The 19,601-nt window shown below is 42.4% G+C and overlaps 1 protein-coding gene across 1 annotated transcript in view; it reads right to left on the bottom strand.

The window, feature by feature from the left end:
• The window catches only part of GRB14 (growth factor receptor bound protein 14), a 49,743-nt gene extending 32,687 nt beyond the window's left edge, over positions 1-17,056 (bottom strand). The window contains exons 1-2 of the mRNA XM_048485260.1: positions 16,891-17,056; positions 8,441-8,597 (exon numbers count right to left, since the gene is read on the bottom strand). Coding sequence (XP_048341217.1) covers positions 8,441-8,597; positions 16,891-16,953 — 220 coding nt within the window. The 5' untranslated portion in view covers positions 16,954-17,056. The remainder of the gene's footprint in view (positions 1-8,440; positions 8,598-16,890) is intronic.
• Positions 17,057-19,601: the final 2,545 nt, after the last annotated feature.

Raw genomic sequence — 19,601 nt, 5'->3', positions numbered from 1 at the left:
TTTTCCAAAATTTTTTCATTTTTTTACAGGTCCACCAAGAATGAGTATAGGAGCTGATCCCTTCACCACATTTCCAACAGGTTGGTACATTCCAACAGGTTATGCCTATTAAAGGTTAATAAAGATAAAGATAAAGGTTGGTACATAGGTTTTGAATCATAGAATCATAGAGTTGGAAGAGACCCCAGGGGCCATCAAGTCCCCTGCAATGCAGGAACACACAACATGAGCAGAAAGCACTCTCAACATATGTTTCATCTCCAGACTCCGTTTAAAAGCCTCCAAAGAAGGACACTCCACTGCTTTCCAAGGCAGTGAATTCCACTGTCCAACAGCCCTGACGGTCAGGAAGTTCTTCCTAATGTTTATGTGGAATCTCTTTTCCTGCACCTTGAATCCATTACTCTGTGTCCTAGTCTCTGACGTAACAGAAAACAAGCTTGCTCCCTCTTTGACTGGGCATCCCTTCAAATATTTAAACATAGAAATCATGTCCTCCCCCCCTAACCTTCACTTCTACAGACTAAACATCCCCAGCTCCCGAAGCCTCTCTTCGAAGGGCTTCAGACTTTTTACCATTTTGGTTGCCCTCCTCTGGACCCGTTCCAGCTTGTCAATATCCTTCTTGAATTGAAATACTCAGAACTGTTTAGAACAACCCCCCCAAAATGTGAAACATTTTATTTCAGAAGACTAATGCTGACCACTTTGCAGCTGCTCAAATTAGTACATTAAAAGCAGCTGGCACCATATTACAAAGTCCCTGCCCAGAAAAGAGAGTGATGTTCTAATAATTAGCATGGTGTGTAAACACTTCACACAAACATTCATTATAAAAGTTGACATGTGATTATTATTGTAAATAAAAGCAGGGTATTCAATTTACTATGATTCATAGGTTCAGACCTTTCATGCACAAGTCATTACAGCAGTTGGTGGGTATTCATCAAAGAGTTGGCAACCACTGAACTAGCACAGCCTAATCCCAGAACTAGTAAATGGAAAGAGCTTGTTAAATTTCCACCATGACAATATTCCATTTCCTTGACCAGAGAATGAAAGCACTGACTGAAATGAAAGCACTAACGGAACCAGCGAAATGAAGTTCAACCACAAACCAGCGAAATGAAGTTCAACCATTTAACACTTATTTAAGATCATTTCTGGTGTGGACCACTGGTATCTTATTCATCTTCAGAACAGGAAATATATTCTACAACCATGGAATCCAGGCTGGGTTTGATTTTGTTTTCAATGCTGCCTTCAACTTATATATATATATTTGAGGTGAATTTCTTACTCCTGGCACAGGAGACTGCTATCACATTGCAGCTAACTGATGGCAACCCTGTAGGATTATCAAGGCAGAAGGCAGAGGTAGTTTGCCATTGCCTGCGTCTTCAGAGCAAGCTTGGACTTCCCTAGTGGTCTTCCATCAAAGTACTAATCAGGACTGACCCTGCTCAGCTTCTGAGATCTGATGAGGTCAGGTTAGCCTGAGCTATCCAGGTTAGGGTTTCTTACTATTAGATGGGTTTGATAATGCTTTGTATGAGCCTTTTAATTCAGAATGCTGATTGTTACCTGCAACATCTCTACCCGGTCTGGAACAAAGGTATGTAGTGTCGAAGGCTTTCATGGCTCGATTCAACTGGTTATGGTGGGTTTTCCGGGCTGTGTGGCCGTGGTCTGGTAGATCTTGTTCCTAAAGTTTTGCCTGCATCTGTGGCTGGCATCTTCAGAGGTGTATCACAGAGAAATGCCAGCCACAGATGCAGGCGAAACTTTAGGAACCAGATCTACCAGACGACGGCCACACAGCCCGGAAAACCCACAACAACCAAAGGTATGTAGAATCATAGAAACAGAGCTAGAAGGGACCTCTAAGGTCGTCTAGTCCAAATCTCTGCACAATGTAGGAAATTTACAACTACCTCCCTCAACATCCTCAAGATACATGAAGCTACATGAAGGATCACCTTCTACCTGCTAAGATCATTACCAAAGCCCTTTGTGCCTCCATTCATTTTGAAATCAAGACAAATGGGACTCAAAACAAATAAAATGAATCTCATTTGATTTCAGTTTGATTCATTTCTATGAAAAGACAATTTTAGAAAAATCTTCTTTGCTACCCAACCAATGGAGATTAAATTCTCAAAAAAATGCAGTATTCCCCAAAGAAATTCTCCCTAGGAAACTTCAAAGAGTTGGAATAAAGGGTCCCAGTCCTGTATGCAATAGAAGTGTATACATCTTTAGAAAACTGCATTTTCAATCAAGAAATTTGGGAAGACATTTGTAAAGGATTCTAACTTAAACAGGAAGTATTTAAAAATGGAAAGTAAAGCATGGGTTTCCAACATGAATGATCCAAGGGAGGAGACAGCACACAGGATGTACTGATAGAACAGATTTTCTGTTTCAGATACGTGTTCTGACATTAACCGCCTATAAAACTAGCCATATTTATCCCATCTCTCTAAAGTCTGGCAGTCACGATTCTTTGGACAAGAGCGTTCAGTTCTGAGAATTTCATACAACAGGATATAAGTTACAGCTGGAAATATATTTTCCAGTGAAACTATTTTAGACAGCTAAATCAATGAAAGAAAGAAAAAAATAGGATACAAAAAAGAGGGTATGTGGTGCACACCACAAGTGGAAAAGTCTAGCAAATAAAAGCATATCTTCATCAGGATCTTTGGATGCAGCTCTCATTGTTTTGATTTGCTCTACCGTGTCTCAATATTAATTTCACATGATGCTGTTTCAAGAATCACAAGCTGTCAATAAAAAGACTAACTAAAACAAGAAAAGGATTGATGTGTGCATTTATGTGTCCTACAAAATATTCCCAAGTTATTTTTTTAATAGGGTTCATCTGGTGGTTAGTTTCCCAGAATGCCTTGATCAACTTCATATTATATATGAAAACAACCAGAAATGAACCTCCACCCCAGATCTGAAAGGATACCCAGGGTTTTTCTTTTGTCTTAGGGCAGTGATGGCGAACCTTTTCGAGACCGAGTGCCCAAATTGCAACCCAAAACCCACTTATTTATCGCAAAATGCCAACATGGCAATTTAACCTGAATACCGAGGTTTCAGTTTAGAAAAACGGTTGGCTCTGAGGTGTGCGTTACTCAGGAGTAAGCTTGGTGGTAGTTGGTAGCTTTGCTTTGAAGCAACCGTACAACTCTTCCAACAGGCGAATCATGACCCTAGGAGGGTTTACTCAGAAGCAAGCCCCATTGCCAGCAACTGAGCTTACTTCCAGGTAAAGGATTGCGCTTTAGTTCTTTGCATGAAAATCAGTGGGGTTTAACAGCGCTTAACAGGGCCTACACTGCTTCCCCAAAACTAGGTCTTAGGTTTAATGCTCATAATCGAGCCCAGGCCAGCCTAGATGTGTGTGGGGGGGACTCTGTTTGCATGTGCCCACAGAGAGGGCTCTGAGTGCCACCTCTGGCACCCGTGCCATAGGTTCGCCATCACTGTCTTAGGGTGACCATTTGGAGACTCGTTTCTCTTAATTCCCTGGCAAGGTTTTGAAAGAATGATTAAGAAATAAAAGCTCTATTAGCTAATGTAAGATCTGAGCAGAGGTGGGATCCAACCAGTTCTCACCATTTCTCTAGAAGTGGTTACTAACTTTTTCTGAGTGCCAAGAAGGGGTTACTAAAGCAACCTCCCTGCCCAATAGGGACTGGAGGTGCGTGTGTGCTGCGGCGCCACTGTTTGAATCCCACCACCATCGGAACCTGTTATTAAAATTTTTGGATCCCACCACTGGATCTGAAGTTTATTTCACACCTAAATCTTAACATTGTGTACAAATTATTATATTAACAAGAAGTGGCAGTTTCCCTTCTGCCTCAACTGGCATTACCAATGTTGCTCCAGATTTCACGATTACTTAATTCAGTGCTGCTTCAGAACCTTACAGCTAGAATGCTGCTAGCATAGTTTTGTGGGTCTAAACTTTTAGTAGTTCAGCACCTGTAACTCGGCGGCTGTGTTAGGGAACTTTAAAATCAAATCTCACTAAGACAATTTACGACCCCGTAAGAGGATGTTGACAAGTCATCTTCAGTAGAACAAAATGTAATTTAGAAGACAGACATCCCCGACCGACACAGAAATTCACAGCAGAATAACCCTTCTATATCTGATGTACATTCACCACTGCCCTTGCAGCAATATTTTGGCTGGCTGTGCTGAGACGGAAACTAGAGTCAAAGTGAGTGAAACGCTGTATAAATGGAAAGGGGGAAAGAGTTGGATAGACTTAAAAATATGTCTAAAACTTCTAAAAATCTCTCTAAAACTTTGCATAAGGTGTACAACACAGCTTCACTGCCTATTGTAAAAGGCAAAAAGCAGACAGGATTATGTTCAAGCCCTAGCACCATCCTTACTAAAGTCTTGAATGAGACTGCATTAGGGCAATACATCAAGAATGTGAAAGTGTACCACAAAAAGCTTTTTTTTTATAGATCACAGGTCGATTCCGCACTTGCGTTATTGACCTAAGTTCGAGCACTGCATGTTAGAGGCCTAGAAGTTGCGTCCGCGACAACCACTTCAAAGAAGATCTGGCGATGGAGCTTTGTACCAGCTTCGCCCCGTGTAACGGTCAAATTTCCAACTCTATGGTTCTATTTGAGAGTCAAAAATGTTTAAGTATCATTGCCCCAATGAAGTCCCTGGGCTTTTCCACATTCTCTTTTTCAAAATTCCTGTTTCCTCAAGTGTTTTTTAAAGTTGTTTTTAAGGTTTTTTAAAGTTTGCTCCCTCTAGTGGTTGCCTTGACATCACACCCATTTTAATGGCAAGTAAAAAGCTGCTGTAGGAAGCAGAACAGAAATAAACTAGATGTAATCTTTTGCTATTTTGAACTGACCACTAGAGAAAATAAAACATGTGTGAAACTTCTAAAAAACACTGAATACACAGGAACTTTGAGACAAGGAAAGAGAGAATGCGGAAAAGCTTCTGTTAAGAAAAGTTATGTTGAATGTTTTCTGGTATCACTACACTTATTATAACAGTTTTGCACGACATGTCAATGAAGGGGTCCTTATGTTCTAAAATGACGTCTTTTCTCTTTGAAACATCAGTGAACACTCTGAAGAGAGCAACTGAGTCTGTGGGAAACATTTTTGGCAGGGAAAGCAAAAATGGATATATTAGACCAAGGTCCCCAACTTTTTTTGTGCCTCTGGGCACTTTTGAAATTCTGACACAGCATGGTGGGTATAAACACAAAATGGCTGCCCCAGGAGAACTGTCTCAGGAGGCACACCCAGCCATAAAATGGCTGCCACCGTTTACCTTCTGTCACACAGTGAACATCTTTGTGCTGTGGTAGCAGCTGTTGCCGAAGCAACCTTTTAAAATTTTGCATGGCCAATCAAAACTCCAATGGCCAATCAGCAAAAGCCATTCTGGCTTCACTCACTTTTAAAAAAAACACTTGATGGGCACCATGAATGGAATCAGCAGGTATCATGACACCAATGGGCACCAGATTGGGGACTCTAGTCTAGTTCCTAGTGAAGGCCTGACTTCTTTTTCATCTTTTGAACTATTAGATGTAATCTGCATCAACAAATATTAATACTTTTGACACTTTGAACTGCACACATGTTCTGCATTTTTTAACTCTGAAGCTGCACAATAATAAAAAGCCCTGTTCACTAACGGGGGGGGGGGGGGGTCCACAGCTTGAAAGACTAATATATAAAACGAATTTATATAGAAAAGACTTATACAAAAAAACAGAAGACTTACATAAAAGACTTATATAGAAAAAGACTTCTATAGAAAACAAGATGCTACATAGGAATGGTTCTGTTCCTCACTGCAAAATGCCAGCTTGCAATTGTCTGGGATCCAGAAAACAAGCAGTTTGCACCAGTTCAAGACTTAAGATAGCTTCAGCCTGTTATAAGTTCTAACAAGACAAGTGGCCTCACCCCATAACTCCCTAGCCTGGATTTCCATTTCAAAATGATCAGCAATAATGATGAATTGAAGCATCTACACAGTACAGTGAAATCATTTTTTATTCCAGCCTAATGCTTCCCATTTGCTGTAATGATTGTAAAAAGCAATTCTGGGTCCAAGCAAACTTTATATCAAGGATGGACAATATGCATGTGGCAACAGAGTAGGGAAGTGAATTTAAGGGCCAAGGCCAACACAACAGGACAGATCTGAGATCAGCATCTTTCACAGAGCTAATTAGCAGTCACAGACAGGGAGAACTACTAAGGGAGAGAGAATACTCAACCCTTTCACCTCTTCCACACTTTAAAACACCCCTCCAAAGTTGCAATTAGTTCTGCATGAGGGATGAGACAGGTACAAGAGAGTGAACTTCTCTTTTTCGAATGTCCACCTAATTGCAGCTTCCCAGGAGCATTTTAAAGTGTGGAACTGATGTGGGAGAAAAGAGTTAAGCATCATCTTGTCTACCAACCCTTCCTCAATCCAAAACAGCCCCTGGAGCCAAAAACAGGCATTTTAAAAAAAATTAAAAGCATGAAAGATCCTAACCATGGATCTTTCAGATCATATCTGTTTTGTGCTGATTTCTGTTCAGAGTAAACATATCAGCACTCAGCCTCTTAACACATACCCTTCTCTGTAGCATGAAAAACAGCACTAAGCTAGTTTGTGGAATCAGAAGGTCTACTAGGAAGGCAAGATGCAGAGAGAATGGCAACACATGATAAAGAGCACATGAGAGAGGTACAAGCAAGCATGCTTTCTCCAAGCTTCTTAATTATGTAATCTATAGAACTGATTCACAATGAGATAACAGAATGTCTCTTTAGGCTCCCATGACTTATAAAACAATGTAGTTAATAAAAAGCCACCTGCAAGATCAGAAACTATTGCTAGGGTTCGAACGCTGCTACCACAGGACTCACCTTTAAACAACCTGTGGTCTACAATCCAATGATGACTCAATATTATAATGCTAACCCCATACTAAGACCCTGGGTTTAAGTCAGGGATCCCCAATCTTTTTGAGCCTGCAGGCACATTTGGAATTCTAGCAAGCTATGGTTGGCACAGCAACAAGATGGCAGCCACAAAATGGCTGCCGCAAGAGGCAGAGCCAGCCACAAAATGATTGCCATAGCATAGCTTCAGTTACACAGCGCAGATCCTTGGGTTGGGGTGGCAGCTGCTACCAAAGCAATATTTAAAAACTTCTGCCAGCCAATCAAATCTCCAGTAGTCAAACAGAAACCTTGCAGGGCAAAAGCCTTCCTGGCCCACCCACTTCCTACACACACTTGATGGGCACCAGAAAAGGTGTCAATGAGACCATGGTGACCACGGGCACCATGTTGGGGACTCCTGGTTTAAATGATCCCATATAGATGGTTGCATTCTCTCCCCACCCAACTTGGCTCCCTTTACAGTCTGCTATTCTCAAGGCAGAATACAAAATTTAAAAGCAATACAGTGGAACTTCGGTTTTCATTGCCTTCGGTTTTCATCGGTTTCAGTTTTCATTGATTTGCAGTAAGGGGTTTGAGGAGAAAAATCACCCGGACAAAGCTGTTGCAGGCCGTGTCTGCAACTTGTTTAATGACAATGTCTTGCCCCATTTCAGACAAATCTTAAAGAGGCGTCAGAATCAGACCTCTTTGGACAGCTTTCTGGTGCAACATTGGTCCACTGGTTCGGAAGCTGGTCCTAGTGTTATTGTTTGTTACTGTTTTCAGCATTAAACACTATGTTTATGCACCAAAGAATGTGTTTTTGGTATGTTTTTTGGAGTGCCTAGAATGGATTAATTGGATTTACATTGATTCCTATGGAAAAGTTTGCGTCGGTTTTCATCGGTTTTGGTTTTCATCGATTCTTTTCGGATGGATTACCAACAAAAACTGAGGTTCCACTGTACAACAAAGCACTACAATGTATACAACGCATAATGCAATAACTTTTTCACAAGGTACACTTTGCAGAAGAATTTCCTGAACAATTCCATTGTACGCATTCTGCGGAAAAAAAGGATTGCGGGAAACTAGTCAACCTTGGCAGACAGGAAGGCATTTCCACCATGTGGGAACCATAGACAATGCTTATATAGATGCAGTTACCCGAGTAGAGTACAAACCCAAGCATGGCTTCATGGTAGAGCATCTAGAACCCAAGCTAAGTCCCTGCCACCTCTAGTTTAAAGGATCAGAAGTAGGTAGTGTGAAAGATGTCCACCTGAGATCCTAGAGAGCCAATGCCACTCTGAGTAAGCAATGTGGATCTTTATGGAACAAGGATCTTATTTTGACACAGAAGTCAATTCCATCAAATTCAGTGGAGCTCCCTCTCAAAGCTGCATGTGTGTAGAACTGCAGCATTCACAACAACCCAGGCATTCCTGCCATTTAATAATTTCAGAAGGAACACTTACCTAAGCCTAAGCAAGCGAGGTTTTCAAATAAAGTCCAGCTGTGATCATCAACATAATGATTCTTCAGTATGAGCAACTGGCACAAATCTCTTGCTGTTATATCACTTGGTACTTCCAAAGTTCTACAAGTTTCATCCTCACTATATACCTTAACTACCTGGAAAAAAAGCAAAGAAAATGATTTGACAAATAATATTTGCTTCCCTAACAGGAAACTTTTATTCAGATTTTGATTTTGCAGTGGGAAAAATAGCCATAACACAAAATTCTGTAACATCTATTGATGCACATGGGATCTTTAATACAATTTTGTTCATATCTGACAAAATCTGAAAATGATACAAGATGGATAAATATTACTATTCTTTGTTCCAGATGTATTTCATATTTACTTTATTCTTAGACATTCTTCTGCCTATCTTGATATCCTTTCACTTTACTTTATTTCAGATGTATACCCCTCCCTTATTTAGAAAATATGTATATATATATATATATATATATGCCACCCACTATCACCACAGACCTGCTGAAGTGTCACACAGCATAAAAAATTACAATAAAACCATAATACAACAACAATATAACATTAGCCATAAAATAACCCTCAGGCTAGAAGCAAACCGTGAGCAATTTTAAAATGGAACTTCTTAGTTAAAAGTTATGGAGGAAAGAAATATTTTATCCCATACCTGACAGACAGTAAGACAGGCACTAAATAGTAATACCAGAAGGTATTCCAAAGGCGAGGTATTACCACTGAAAAATCACCATCTCTGGTTGCCCCCTGCCTCACCTTCAGAGGCGGAGAACACAGTGAGCAGGACTTTGGAAGAGGAGCTTAACAGGCATGCTGGACAGGTGGAGAGAAGATGGTCCTTCAAATATGTCCTTCAAGCCATTTCAGGAATTAAAATGTAAAAACTGAACTGTGACCAGAAATCAGCCATTGCACATCTTTTAGCAGAGGGGGTAATATGATCCATGTATCCAACCCCGGAAAACACCCTGACCACTGTATTCTGAAAGGTACTGATCATTTTCAAAGATACAACAGAGAAATTATGCAAAGCATCTCAGATCAAAAGGGAAACAAAAAGGAGAAGATGACGTAAACAGAGACATGCAAGTGTACGGTGAAAAGTACGTATTCAGACACTGCTGAGCTAGGAAGTGGTCTTTCCAAGCAATATCAGTGTACAGACATATGTGCAACTAGTCAAGAGGCAGATCAGGTGCAGATACAACTGGGATCAGGTTCATGTTCCTTAGACACAGGAAATTAATTTGCCTAATTTCTACTGGTAGCTCCCAGTAGGAGGAAAAGACAGACAATTTGTCCCTCCGTCCCCTTCTCCATACACTAAGCAGCAGATTCCTACTTGGGAAGCAGTTTGGAAAAAGAGAGAAGCAAGCTCTGCCCCCTCTTATACTTCAAACCACTGAACTTAATGGGAACGGGAAATCAAACCCATTTTTGAATACCCAAACTCTATAAAAAGGATCCCCAATGGCTTGCCTATGGGCATCATGGCACCTGCCAACACTTTTTCTGGTGACTACTAAACGTTTCTAAAAAGTGGGTGAGGCCAGGTGGGGTTTTTACCAGCAAGCCTTTTGATTGGCCATGAAGGTTTTTAAAACCTTTGCTGCCACTTTGCAGCACAAAGGTCTTCACTGAGTGACTGAAGGTAAACTGGAGCAACCATTTTTGTGGCTAGTTTGACTTCCTGGAGCAGCCATTTTGTGACTGCACTTGCCACACAGTGTCAAAATTCCAGCAGTGCCCATAGGCTGGAAAAGGTTGGGGTCCTTGGCTCATGTCTAGGAAATGCTAAAGTGATCAGATGCTGGACACTAATTTTGATTAAAGAAGAGCTGGGCTGGGCTGGGCTGACAATTTTTGGTGCACTAGATGAATGACTTCGATGTTTTCCTGCAGTGGCGTAGGAAGGTTAAGAGCTCATGTATCTAATCTGGAGGAACCGGGTTTGATTCCCAGCTCTGCCACCTGAGCTGTGGAGGCTTATCTGGGGAATTCAGATTAGCCTGTACACTCCCACACACACCAGCTGGGTCACCTTGGGCTAGTCACAGCTCTTCTGAGCTCTCTCAGCCCCAGCTACCTCACAGGGTGTTTGTTGTGAAGGGGGGGAAGGGGGGGAAGGGCAAGGAGATTGTAAGCCCCTTTGAGTCTCCTGCAGGAGAGAAAGGGGGGATATAAATCCAAACTCTTCTTCTTCTACTATTGTGGGGAAACCATTATCTACTTTCCTCTGCCTGCATTGGGGCTGGGGCTTGCTATAATACCACATGCCTCAACAGGGAAGAATTAGGGGGTGGGGAATAGCCCTGGATAAGAGTCCCCTAGTCCCACCCACTAGGACCTGGGGTGCTATTGCTTAGTGCAGTAGATCCCAACAGATTTTGTGGGGTAGCAACAGGGCTGGTTTTGGGGACCCTCTGCCTCTGGGGCTCCAGGCAATCCCCTAGGTGTGCCTAATGTACGAATGGGCCCTGAACAAGAGAGTTACACCCTTTGCGCATTACACTGTATACAATGTCAGCTTTAGTAAACTGATAATAAATACATCACGCTACATGACACTGAGGGAAACAGTACTTTTAAAGACGTTTAAAGTTGTGAAATTTGCAACTGCTCAAAACTTGCATTTACTCTGTTTGCAGCATCTATTTTCTCCCAAATCAAGTATCCCACATTCTCAGATTACTGATTTGTTTGCACTACTTCGAGGGTACTATTTGGCAATGACCCTCGCATAGCTGCATAGCTGATATTGGAATAGGTTTAAAGTCTAGTGAGGCAAATTCTGAGCAGGAGATTATACGAATTACAGTTTTCTAGGCCTCGTGATTCAATGGCCCATCAACTTCAGCAGACAGTCACTCTGAGGAAGAATACCTCACAAGAAAGATAAAACTCTGGCCAGGGAAGCAGGAGTTCTATCTTTGTGATATTCTCTGGGACATGTTCCCACCTCTCCCTTTCAGAAAGGAAAGGTTTGTGGCTGGGAGAGAAAGAAAATAACTGGTGGGGGGTCTGTATATTTCAGTGTACATTTCATCAGAGAGTCTTACAAAAATGCAAGTTGCTTTGGTTGGACATAGACTTTTTTCACCCACCAGTACATTCTAGCTTAGGGGTTTTCAAACTATGGCCCTCCAGATGTTCATGAACTACAATTCCCATCAGCCCTGCCACTTGGCCTTGTTGGCAGAGGCTGATGGGAATTGTAGTCCATGAACATCTGGAGGACCATAGTTTGAAGACCCCTGTTCTAGCTTATTCTGAGCATACAACACACACATAACAAGTTTCTAGAAAATATTCAAGAGCAGCCCAAATATTTGGGTGTGAAATTTATTTTTATTTATTGCATAGATCTTATGCAGAATTTGTAACTGTAGTTTAGACTCACCAGTAATATTTCCATAAAAGCTGATTCCATAGAAGTGTTTCTTTGGCCACTACATCTCAGTAAGCAAATGTACACGCCCATGTCCCATCATTCATTAATTTTACATCCATCCCCCCAAAAGGTCTAAATGTCTTCTAATCAAATAGTTACATCTAGCGGGGGTGGGGAGAACAGGACGATAACCCCCAAACAATTAGGCAACTTCAAGGCAATTAAAAGTCCTGGCATACTGGAATTCTAATTTATTTCAAAGACTAAGCCTATGAAGTGGTCTGGCAGTTTTCTTAACAGGGAGGAATCTGCTATCCCTTCTAACCCAGGGATTCCTGCCAAGAAAAGAGGATTATAAGCATTGGACGTGACTAGTTCTGCCAATTTCCTTGGTTACTATATGAAGAGTATTAAAGTATTTAAAAGAAATGGAGGTTGGGAGAGGGCAGGAGGAAGATATCAAGAATCAGAGAGATCTTGTTCCACTAAATCTCTGCAAGCTGTGGAAAACGACACATATGGAACGTTACAACGCTTGCTGTTCGAGGGTGTGGAAAAATGTCACTGGTTGTGCTCTGCCACGCAAGTGTTCCCATCCAAAAAGAGCTATTAGTTCAACTTCCCATAACAAAATACCATGTAAAGCTTTGTGAAGGTCACCAACAGTGTTGCCTTGACAATGCGGGGGAACGACAAAATCAAATAAAAACAAAAACGTGTGTTGTTGTGTCTTTGGTTAAAAACAAGATAAAAATGGACATACTTCAGCAAAAGGACAGGGCAGAAGGCAATTTGCAGTCAAATTAAATACGATGTAACAGGACATCAGTAGCATGTAGGTACAATTACTTAGTGCAAAGCCAAATTTCAACAAAATAATAAAGTGAAGTAGTGAAGGTCCATCAGTCTTTTATGCAGAACACATTTTTTGTCCGAGGTCAACCCAACATAAAGAGATTATCCATGCCACATGCAAACAATGTGCCTAGAATAACACAAAGTAATCTTATAAAGCCTATGGAGAACCATATGATCACTCCATACCAAGATTCCCTCTGTCCCTGACCCAATCCAAACAGCATAAAGAATGCAAATCAATTTTATTTATTTTCTTCCTTCATTTGTCCCTCACCTTTCATCCCACTGGGGATCCAAAACAGTTCACAATATTCTCCTCCTTTCCATTTTATCCTCACAGCAACCCTGTGAGGTAGATTAGGCTAAGAGAATATAACTGTCCCAATGTTATTCAGCAAGATTCCGTGGCAAAGCAGGGACTCAAACTGGGCTGCCCAAATCCTAACCACATGAATTATCCAGATCCAAAGTGACTTGGTCCCCTGGAATTTTGTACCCCATGCCATCCTCTCTTTGCAGCCCAGCTGCTTTACAATCAAGTACTGATTGGCTTAATCTATACTTTTTTCAGGTCATTCAGTGTCATATAAGCAACTGGGTCACAAAACAACGGTAGGTGGTGGGTGGTTTTCTCGTATTTAAAAGCACCAATAGAAAGTTGCTGCTACGGACTACCCACTTTGACGGACATACCAGTGACTCTCCCCTATATGTACATGTAACCCCTATGATCAGAATGGGTTGACCCAGAAAGGGGTGGAGACTCTAAGCGGCAGAAGGCTGCAAAAAAACCTGGTGAAGTTGAAGGAAGCAAGGCTACCAGGCTGGGACCTTGATTTAATCCGTTATAAGCTCTTAACACCTTGTTTAAGGTAATTGCAAAGTTGTTGGGAACTAGTGGGAAGGGAGTTGGTTATTTTGGCTATAATTGTAAATGTTAGAATTTATTGTTTCAGGGCTTGCTATGTATGTAATTGATGGGAGTTCATTTGGGGACCTTCATCATCTTGGATCCCATTCACCAAGCCTCTGAAGTCTTCATAAGACAACCACCAGCAGGAAGAATTGGGACCAGTAGCGTATCTACCTAGGGACAAGGGGTACCCCTTGTCCCCGGGCGCCACTCTTCTGGTCACGTGGGGGGCGCAAAATTGGCCCCCCACATGACCAGGAAGTCCTGCTGCCATGTCGTTTTTGCGTGCCTCCAAGCACCCTCAACCCCCTGGACTCCCCCCTCCCTTCCTTCCTCCCCTCCCCAGTCAGAAGAGACTGCAGGCTGCCGGCTGGGAGCCCAGCCGGCAGGGGGAGGGGAGGTGGGCACCCTAGACCTTGCCCATGTCCATGGTGACATGGGCGGGGTCAAGGTCAGTGGGGGGTTGGAACCTGGGGGCATCAGGGGGCAGAGCCGGGGTGGCGGTGGGGCAGAGCCTGGGGGGGCATCCTGGAGACAATTTGTCTCCGGGCGCCATTTACCCATGGTGCGCCTCTGATTGGGACTTTGCATTTATCAGTAGTTTGTCAAGATAAGGACTTGAAATGCAACTTAGAAGGACTGTAAATTGTTAATGTTAAATGTAAATGTTAAAAGTTTTATTTGTTAAGTAAACCATTTTGTTTTAAAATTTAGTTCTTTGCAACTCCTTCCAAGTTCTGCCCCACAGAACCCACAGTTAGAGGTTACATACACATACTTTATATATTATGCAAGAAGTGTATATATGTTTTCACAGAGAAATTGTTTGAAATCTATGGCTCATATTCCTATAAATGTGTCCTTACTTGGTGAGGTAGCAGTTCACTCATTCCATATATTTGTGGCTGTACCTTCTGACATATTATTTCAGTGAAAACTTTGGGATGATTCCACAGACAACCCAACTGAATTGCAAAAATCTGTTTGGCTGGCATTGCAGTTATTTTCTGCATGGTTGTCTTGCATAAAGTCAACTGTGGTCTTAAGTGTTTTTTCTACCTACCCTGTCATGCTAGAGACAAAGTCACATTTTTGTCAATATGCATCCATTGCAGGGAAATAACCACAGGCTCAAAAATCCCATAATGGCCACATTACCAGTACAGATCTTTTGCAAAAGCACAAATCCAGAGATAACGAAGGAAATATTTACAGAAGTTTGGCCTAGCAACTGGAGCTCGTGTCCTATGCTTACCCCAGTTTGGAACAATTTCCTACTGAAATTCGTCAGCAGAAAAATCTATCTTGCTAACAGCTCAACAAGACAACCTTAAGCAAGCTACTGCTGCTCAAATATACAGGCTGCATATACAGTGACCTACACCTTGCAGGATCACTGTAAAAAATCACCAAGATAATAAATGGGAAGAGATGTAAACCTTCTGAAATACCTAAGACACATATACTTTTAATAGCAGAAACAGAAAATAGTGCACAGTGAGCTTTTTAAAAAGGCAAACGATAGCACAGGAAGTTTCGTTGTGTTAAGGAAAATAATTTTTGACTCACAACATTTCATTAACATTTCCTATTTTGAAGCCATGAGTACACTCCCTGTTCACGTGATATATCTGCACACAGGCAACAAACTCAGGGTGTGCCTGCCAGTTCCAGCCTATAACCAGTGCAGACTCTATATGTACACAAGACATACTAGAGATCAGGGATCTTTTAAAAACCACCATTTAAAAAAAATCTGTTTCCATCAGATGCAGAAACATCTTTGGGGCTTGTGCACCCAATTCCATTTCACAAATATTGCCCAGTGTCATATACACTATGCAGTCCAGGATTTTAGTCCATTTTTTGTTGGAAGAGTACAATTCATTAAAATATGTTAATAAGTTATTAAGTGAGAGGCCATATTGCTAATGAAAACTCAGTGCTACTCGAGAAAGAGCAAAATTCTCCGTTCATAAATGACAGGACAGTAACTTTTAACATCCTCAGCCTTTTTCCTAAAAGGACATCTGTGTGAGAGGGAACAATTCAGCAAGCAAGCTTCCCCCAGAAAAGCCATACTTTTCGGATTTATGCCTGGTTTTGCAAGAAAAAGAGAGGCATAAAAGTTCCAGCAGGCTACAAAGAAGAAGGTGGAGAAGAAGAAACCCTACAACACACAGGATTAGACTTACACTCAGTTTTCCAATGGCAGAATGGAACTTTTTTGTCTTTCTCTCTCATTATATCCAGCAATAGCTCTGAGTTGGAAAATACATAGAGATGGGGGTGGGGTGGAGCCTAGGCAGGGCAGGATTGGGGAGGTGAGGCTTCAATGGGATATGATGTCATCGAGTCCATCTTCGACAGCAGCCATTTGCTCCATCACCTGGAGATCAGTTATAATAGAAAGAGATCTCCAGCCACTACCTGGAGGCTGGCACCCCTAGCAGAGGACATCCTCACAAGAACAACGTAAGGGAGGTATGCAACAGGAGAGTAGAATCAGTGACAATCATGAGTTTGGTCTAAAGCCAACCTATGGTATATTACAACTTGGAGCCATGCCATGGCAGTGTTAACATGAGCCCACAAAAATCCACAGCCACACGGTTTTGTTTACAAAACATCATATTCCAGCAGTCCTGTTACGTCAGTCACAAAAAGCCAAGACAGAAAAATCAGACATAGCTCATGTAAAATGCACAGCTGAAAGCCCCCCTCACCATTTTGTTGCAAGCAACCATAAAACAAGCAACCATGGATAATACGACCAGCGTCCATCCCAGTCAATTGTTCTCCTCGAAATCATTTTCCATCTAATTTTAACTCAGAAACCATATGTCTGTGCCCTCTCTTCATAGATAAAAGATTGCCATCAGCCTATCTGAGTGGGGATGCTCTATTGGGACTTGTAAACTACTTCGTCCACGATCGCCACTCTATAAATGTCTGCGTATCTAAAAATAATGAGACAGGATACTTGTCCTACACGTGGCACTTGGATATTTCCAGTCCAAAAATTCTGAGACATATACCCTGTAATTTACGAAGGAGGGACACCTACACAAACACTAGGAAGTACGGAAGGCCCCACTTCTATACATTTCAAAATGAGAATCAGCAATTTCTGCCAGCGTGTCCTCTCCATTGACATATTCTGTACCATGTCTTCTTAAACACAGATGCCTTAAACAAGCACAAGCCCCCCCCCCCCCCTCCTCACACATACCCCTCAATCCACCTACCCGTTTCTGCAGGGCAATTGGAGTAATTACAGGCAAGGTTGCTCTCCTTCCATACAAGTCCATTTCTGCTCCTCGCACAAACCAGTTCTAAAAGTCTATCTCAGCCACGTGTCAAATGAAGGTAACTCTTGCAGAGGATCCCGTGTTTTCCCCCAGACATCCACACCTCAGTGAGAGCCAGCCCAGAGAGACGACTGACTAAGCAATAAAAAGCCAGGGCTGTTTCTGTGAATCCATTCCTTCAGAAAGCCAATTAAGGATGACTCCGGGACAAAACTAAGCAGGGACGGGCCAATCAGAACTCCTCCTTTGCCCTTGGAAACACATTCAGAGACTTCTGTTTATTATATTTAAAGAACCAGATTAGACAAGCAGCTCGAATCATTCAAACACTTCTCTTTGATGGTGCCTTTATCTAGCAACTGTGGAGCTGTGCCGTTTATTCAATTTTTTTCCCTTTTGCATTAACATCTGCAGTGTGGATTAGAAGGGAAGGTTTAAGCAAAAGGACAAGAGTCGACCCTGCCTTTTGATCAAACTGGGATGTTTCACAAAGAGAGATTTAAATGCATTGATACATCAGGAAGAGATGGGTCCGGTGGAGCTAATTACCTTAGAATGGGAATGCTTACTGTTGTTCCAGGTCACAAAAACTGCCCCCTCCCGGCATCCTTATTCCCATGCAGGGCCAATCCAGAGTAATGTGTGAAAGAACACAATATTTAAGTTGCAGCATTCGCTTTGACAACGGGGGCCTGATATTTTTATTGCCTATGAAAAATTATATTACTTGCTTCCTAAAAAAAACACAGAAACGTATTTTAATGAATATACTACCTCCCTCTACTGCTAATGGCTCCCCAAGCACAGTTACCAGTAATTCTTGCCAAAATTGCTATCCTATTTTCTTGAGCTTGCTGGAACGGAGCCAACGATACGAACAATAGACAAGTGGGGAAAAGCTGGCTCAGGGTCACATTAGTTAGCAATATTAAAGTATTAAAACCTAATCAGTTATACAGAAATGGCACTATGTATAATAACTCACGTCTTAATAACAGGAGTGTTAACATGCTGCAGCACGTCTGGGTAATGTTATGTAGTTTATCCCTTTCTTTGTGGTAAGCCATTAACAGAATTAGGCCCTTAAGTTTCCAAGAAGACCAGACAAAAGTATTAATCTATGGCCATACCAGGCTCAGGTGGTCCTTGAATCATAACATAGTTTGAATTCCCTGCCTTCAAATCTTTACGCTACAAATCAAGGGGAATTTGGGCCCATTCCACACAGTAAACGTATAACAGGTTGCAGTCGTGATAAAGGAGCCCATTTTCCTGTTTTCCCATTCACATGAATTCCGTGCAGGCAGTGACTGGAGCCCACAGAAACAATCTGGGTTGCTGGCCTGCCTTCTCATAGAGATGCTTCTCTTTTCTTTCAATACTTTCCACAGGCATGCACTAATGAACCCCAATAGCCATACTGATGTCCCACGATATGATCAGTGGTGGGATCCAAAAATTTTAGTAACAGGTTCCCATGGTGGTGGGATTCAAACTGTGGGGTAGCTGGGCAGGGCACGACAGGGGCGTGGCTGGGCATTCCGTGGGCAGAGCATTCCTGGGCGAGGCTGTGGCAAGGATGCAGCCGCTGAGCCGGTCCTTGGGCGGGAAACGAATGCATGCAGGCGCAGGCTGCCACGCACGCCAGTGCACCTCCTGCTAGACTGCTTCAAGTTCTGCGCGCTACTGCTGAGAGGAGGGGCGTAACTAAGGCAAAAATCACGTGGCAAAATCACCAATTAGTAACCCCCTCTCAGCACACACAAATAATTAGTAACCTACTCTCGGGAACCTGTGAGAACCTGCTGGATCCCACCTCTGGATATGACCAGCTGCACCTGCACAGCTATGCAGTTGCAAGGCACAAAAAAAGAAGGAAAAAGGCCCTCCCTGCAAAGGCCAGGCAATGGTGGGCAGTTTCTCCCTCAGTGTGGAGGACAGAGTGGAAGGGAGGCTCCAACCTGCCTGGCCATTCACTCAGGAATGGCTCCAACCCATGACTTTTCAAAAGGATCGCTTGTTTGGCGATTTTCAAAAACCGCGGGTTGGGGAAAATAACATGGGGCAGACTCATTGGGGGGGGGGGGGACCTGTGCTAAGTCCCACCCCCAAAGAATGGGCTATACAGCATCCTACACCCGAGTTTCTTGGCCTGAGCAGAGTAGACCTCTGAGGCCCTTTCCTGAATGTGACAGAAGGCTTCACAAGTGTCCCTGCAGAAACTGAAGGAACATAGGAAATCCAAAATTCCTCAGCTTCGTTCATCACTGTGGAGCCGTGGACAAAATGGTGGACTAGCACAATCTGGACTTAACTCCACAAAGCTCGCCTGATCACACTGGGCCAGTCAGTACTTCACAATCCAACCTGCCTTCCAGGATAGCTGTGAGGGTAAAATGGAAGAGGGAACCAAACATACCACTCTGAGCATCGTCACTCTAGAAACACTATTGGAATGAATTCGCTACCCTGGTTGTACTTTGGGGGCAGGGTATAGCATTAAAAGGAAAGGGGCTCTAGAACCTTTTCCTCTTAGGACATTATGATCTGGTGCAACAGTAAACATGGGCCTCGAAGTACAGTCACTTGCAGTTTATTTTATTTTCTTTTAAATAAGATGCATAAAAAAAAACCCAGATAATTTACAC

This window comes from Sphaerodactylus townsendi, linkage group LG02, assembly GCF_021028975.2.
Source record: "Sphaerodactylus townsendi isolate TG3544 linkage group LG02, MPM_Stown_v2.3, whole genome shotgun sequence".
Classification (NCBI taxonomy): Eukaryota; Metazoa; Chordata; class Lepidosauria; order Squamata; family Sphaerodactylidae; genus Sphaerodactylus; species Sphaerodactylus townsendi.
The sequence above is the reverse complement of the archived record's forward strand: the minus strand, read 5'-3'. Positions and strand labels throughout refer to the sequence as shown.